At 45.0% G+C, this 5,342-nt stretch overlaps 1 protein-coding gene across 2 annotated transcripts; it reads left to right on the top strand.

The window, feature by feature from the left end:
- The first annotated feature begins 563 nt into the window (after positions 1 to 563).
- mIF2 (mitochondrial translation initiation factor 2) lies at positions 564 to 3,270 on the top strand. Of its 2 annotated transcripts, none has more exons than XM_002058668.4 (5): positions 564 to 804; positions 996 to 1,128; positions 1,190 to 1,758; positions 1,814 to 2,233; positions 2,297 to 3,270. In XM_002058668.4, the coding sequence occupies exons 1-5, from the start codon at positions 700 to 702 to the stop codon at positions 3,128 to 3,130; spliced, it is 2,061 nt and encodes a 686-aa protein (XP_002058704.1). In that variant the 5' UTR covers positions 564 to 699; the 3' UTR covers positions 3,131 to 3,270. The 2 variants fall into 2 exon arrangements, with proteins under 2 accessions (XP_002058704.1, XP_015024826.1); XM_015169340.3 differs by having other exon boundaries at positions 566 to 804; positions 1,015 to 1,128.
- Positions 3,271 to 5,342: the final 2,072 nt, after the last annotated feature.

The following is a 5,342-nucleotide window of genomic DNA, read 5'->3' as shown; positions in this document are numbered from 1 at the left end:
CATCGATACCAACACATATATGATTTACAATCTCTTATCATATCGGGATCAGCATATAAAATTATAATTTGTATAAGTCAAATTATTGAGTACAGCCGCCCGACTGAAACTTGGCTAAGACGTTCTGGGCTGCACTTATATAGCCAAGACTCGCATCAATTTTGAGAAAGCTTTCTTCGTATGGTTTGTGAACTTGTTGAATTAGTTCGGGCTCTGGTCTCATCTAATAAATATAACCGTTAAGGGTTGTTGCCACAGCTAAGAATGTTTGTGGTAGCGATGAGTTATCGGAGGACCGCCTCAAAGCAGTAACGCTTTTTTGGATTCGAGCACATTTCTGTCTGAGATTCTTTGTGTGTGTGAATAAATCGGTTTGTCAGGAAGGTTTCTCAGCCAGAACAAATGTATATGTTGGATTATTATAAAATATCTATATTTATGGAATTCATTTGAATTAATTGAGTCAGTTTGAAGTAATTAAGTCAGCTAACGTCGAAAACCAGGGCTAACTTAAACAATGGTTAAGGGCTGCCAACATGTAATTTTCAGTATTCCTGCTTTTATCGAGTTCGGGCACACTAAAACAGAACACCTTGCTTAGGGAAATAGTGCGATAAATTACACAATAACTAAAAATTTTAAAAGAATCTAATGTAAATAGGTGTAAAGTAAAACTCGAAAATCATTTAAGAGCGTAAGATGCTTAAAGTAAGTTGCATTTTTCGACTGGGCAGTGCGCTGCGGCAGCGGCAACTCCATACCGGCGTTACGAGACTCAAGCGCCGCAAGACAGCTGAGGAGAAGGTGAGAGCAATCAAAATATATGAAATGCAAGAGGTAACGCAGAGAGAATCGACCATATCGTTTGCTCTGACGTCACACTGTGCTCTTAATGTGAGATTAAGATTTCAAATGATAAAGCTACTTCCCGAGTTACCTCTTAATTATTATGAACACGAATCATTTTGCTTGGAACACACTGACTAATTGTGTAGAAATCGCCTCGAATTATAGAGTACTCGCCCAAGAAGCTGCAATCTTCCAATGCAACAGCCGCCCACGGCACCACAGACATTTGGCGATACATGAGCGTCGCACAGCTGGCCAAGACGTTGCAGCGACCTTTGGGTAAGTGGCAAATTGGAAGTAGAAATAAACGATGCTAACAACATTCCACTTCACCTCGTAGACGATGTGCAGGAGGCCATGCTGTATGTGCCCGGCGCGGACAACATTGAGGCAGGCGCCAAGCTGGAGGATCTGAAGATAATTCAGAATATTGCAAAGAAGCTAGGCGTTAAAACGCGAGTTGTGTCAGCACCTGAGTTAAGCGTTGAAGACGAGCACGTGGAGCGTGATGTGTCGCCACGACCGCCAGCTGCGCCGGAACTGCTCAAGCACCGTCCGCCAGTGGTCACAGTGATGGGTCACGTGGATCATGGCAAGACCACGCTACTGGATTCGCTGCGCGGTGCAGATGTGGCTGCTGGCGAGGCGGGCGGCATTACTCAGCATATTGGCGCCTTTACGGTTACACTCGAGAATGGTGAAAAGGTCACGTTCCTGGACACCCCCGGACATGCGGCATTCAGTGCAATGCGTGCACGTGGAGCCAATGCCACAGATATTATCGTGCTCGTTGTAGCCGCCGAAGATGGTGTTATGGCGCAAACCCGCGAGGTCATCCAGCTGGCCAAAGAGGCAGAGGTGCCCATAATCGTGGCGCTAAACAAGATTGATAAGCCCGAAGCGAATATCGTAAGGCTTTTATTGTGGTATACAGCAAATATACACTGATAACTTTGGTTTCCAGGAGAAGAGCAAAAGTGAGTTGGCCCAAATGGGCTTGGCGCTGGAAGAGCACGGCGGCGACGTCCAGGTTATACCCATTTCGGCTCTAAAAGGCACCAACTTGGAACTCCTGGCCGAGGCAGTTAGCACGCAGGCAACGCTGATGGGCCTGAAAGCAGATCCCACGGGTCTTGTAGAAGGCATTGTGGTAGAGTCCAAGACTGATCCACGCCGCGGCAAGCTGTCCACGGCCATTGTCACACGGGGTACATTGCGCAAGGGCTCGGTGCTGGTAAGTGGCCTGGCCCATGCCAAAGTTCGCGGTCTGTTCGACCACAATGGTACACCCATGATAGAGGCAGCGCCAGGGACGCCTGTGGAAATACTCGGGTGGCGTGAACTGCCGCTGGCTGGCGAGCTGATACTGGAGGTGGAGACGGAGGTGAGCAGTGTGCATCAAACAGTATGTTCCACTTTCCTGTTTTACCCATTAATACTATTATAGAAAAAGGCGCATTCGGTTCTGAAATATCGCGAGCACCAGGAACAGCTGGCGAAAGTCGAATCGAGCAGCGATGAAATTCGCAAGAAAGAGGAGGAACATCAAGCAAAGTACCGAGCAGCGCGTGAGGCTCGCCGCCTGGCCGGATACTTTAGAATGCGCGGCGGTCAGCGTGTGAAGCAGGTCGATGAGAATGACGGCATTCCACGCGTGAGCGTCATCATCAAGGGCGATGTTCATGGCTCAGTTGAAGCCATACTGGATGTGCTGGAAACCTACAATAGCAACGATCGCTGCCGGCTGGACATCGTGCATTACGGCGTGGGCAATGTCACGGAAGGTGATCTCGAGCTGGCCAAAGCCTTTAATGCCATCATTTATGCCTTTGCCGTGGAAACACCACAGGCCAAGCTGGCCAAGGATGTGAAGGTCAAGAGCTACAATGTCATTTACCGCTTAATCGATGATCTCAAGGAGCAGCTGAGCAGCCAACTGCCGGCTGTGGAAGTAGAGGAGCATCTGGGCGAGGCCAATGTGCTGCAGCACTTCTTCATCAACGAGGGGCGCAAAGAAATTCCAGTGGCCGGTTGCCGCTGCACCAAGGGCGTGCTCAAGAAGGCCCAAAGGTTTCGCTTGCTAAGGGACGGCGAGGTTATCTACGATGGCACCTTGGAGTCAATGCGTCACTTAAAGAACGAGGTGGACTCGGTTAAAAAGGACGTGGAATGCGGCTTGCGCTTTAAGGATGCCAAGGTGCTGCCGCAGCCAGGCGATACACTGCAATGCTATACCACGCACATGGAGGCGCAAAAAACGGATTGGGATCCTGGCTTTTAATTAATTGCCGCTGTGTAGCTGGTAGCTGCTTTAGCATTGTTGCCGCTGCTTTCGTTTGTTATCGCCATTTCATATGCATATATCTATAGTTTTGTATTATATATATTGTGTATAGTATATAAAACAAATCCACTATCCGACTTCCTGTTGATCTTACTGCTGCTGGGGCTCTGCCACTGCCACCCTTCACCCACATGCCTAGCGCTTAGGATAACGCCGCTGCCGCAGCGGAACTGTCGCCGATAAGCCGCTGACAGCTGCGACAGCGACTGCGACTGCGTGCGCCCCTGGCTGTCCATATATGTATGCATGCCATGACGGAAGCTGTCTAAATGGGTCAAAGCAATGCTAATTGGAGTTAACCCACAGCAAGGCAGCAAGAAGCATAGCCAGTGCCCCAGACCAGAACGTATTCTTCTCGCCTTTCTGATAAACGATTTCCGTTGGGGGTGGCCAATTAGCGCTTAGTTCGCCCTTTTATGAATGAGCTCTTTATATTTAATACACATCGCACATTACACACATACTTATTTTATACTTATAATCGCACTAAAATGCCTTGCCTTGAATATTGCGGATTTTTTTTTATTTCGCGCTGCGACATAGTTACTTATTAGCTCACTGGAAGAAACTTTCCCTCGTGGTCGGTCTGCTGATAAAAATTATTTATTTTTAGTAATTGGAATTTATTTAACTAACTAAACACTGGGACAAATTTTTAATTTGGGCTAACGTGAATCTCTACTTAAGGACCTTTCGGAGACTATCTATGCGTATGCGAAGCGAATAGCTCTGGAACATCTCGCTGGAAGCATTTATAAGCAATATTCCTTAGAGATATTCCTATTGCAATTTATGAACAATTTTCAACATTACCTGAATTATTGAAGTTGTTAGTATAGGGTAGTATTAGTTACTCTTACTATTATTTATTAAATCGGTTTAAATGAAGGAATCCTGCAATAAACTTTTCATGTGCTATGTACTTAGTACGCAATCAGGACAATCAACAAATATGAATCCTTTAAAACGAGTTCATTTTCTGGGAAATTTAGTAAAACAATTAGTTCCTAGCATGTAGTTGTTTTCCATTATACATATATATCTGTTAAAATTAAGATTTGAAGTCTTTGGCTCAACAAAAATTGTTATTAAAATTAAATTGTAAACTGTACCAATTCATAATATGTTCAATCTAATAGCTTAAGTTCACCAAAAAATATGAAAAATAAAATGTTACATTTACTATATATCAAATTGATTCTTCAGTCAGTGTGCAGCATGCTTAGGCAAAAGCCACGAATGTGCTTCAAAATCAGAGTACGCTTATCGTGTGTCATAGAGCTCCAAAAAAAAAAAAAAAAAAAAAAATAGAAACGGAAATAAGAACTGGGATTAGGCTATTTTTGGGGTTTGGTGTTCGAGATTATATACGGAAGCTATAGAAGACTGGAATGCGGAAATAATGGGCAGACAAAATGACCGAAATGCTGCAGACTGGGCAATTCATGAATGAACTCGTACAATTAACACGACTTAGTAATAGATACTATAGACACTCGATATGTCGAGGCAATGCCGTTGTTGAATTTGTTGAATGAATTTGACAGACTGCAGATCGCCTGCTCTGCATGTCTATATTTGTCTGGGCTGTTAAAAAAGAGAAGAAGACAAATCAGAGTATAAACAGGCACATGTGTTTTAGCAGCAATTAAGCCGAATTGGCTGCTGTTCCTGCATAGTATGGCCATGTATATTATGACAAGGATCGGCGGCAAGCAAAGGACCCTTGCTGTCGACATGTGTTCATCAGCCGCGCTCGTTAGGGGCGTCAAATGATCTTCAATTTCCATTTGAACATGTGAGTCAACAACGCAGACAGTAAATCACCGGCCCAGCCTGGTGGGTACTTTCAACGTCCAACATTCACAACCACATCTCACACGCACACACACACACACACACACACACACACATGGGGAACTCACACGTGCAACGCATGAAGATCTGTTGCAAAGTTGCCAAGTTGAATGAGAGAGAACCAGTTGGAAGTGAAGAGCGAAATGCAGGCAACAAAAAACTCGCATCGAACTCAGTCGCTTGTGTTGGCTTCGAGTAGCCGGTTCAAAAAAGGATCATACGCATTAAGAACTTCAATAAGTGATCCACAACGAGTGCCATTAAAAAAAAAAAAAAGAAGTGAAGTATATGC

This window comes from Drosophila virilis, chromosome 2, assembly GCF_030788295.1.
Source record: "Drosophila virilis strain 15010-1051.87 chromosome 2, Dvir_AGI_RSII-ME, whole genome shotgun sequence".
In the NCBI taxonomy this organism is placed as follows: Eukaryota; Metazoa; Arthropoda; class Insecta; order Diptera; family Drosophilidae; genus Drosophila; species Drosophila virilis.
The sequence above is the reverse complement of the archived record's forward strand: the minus strand, read 5'-3'. Positions and strand labels throughout refer to the sequence as shown.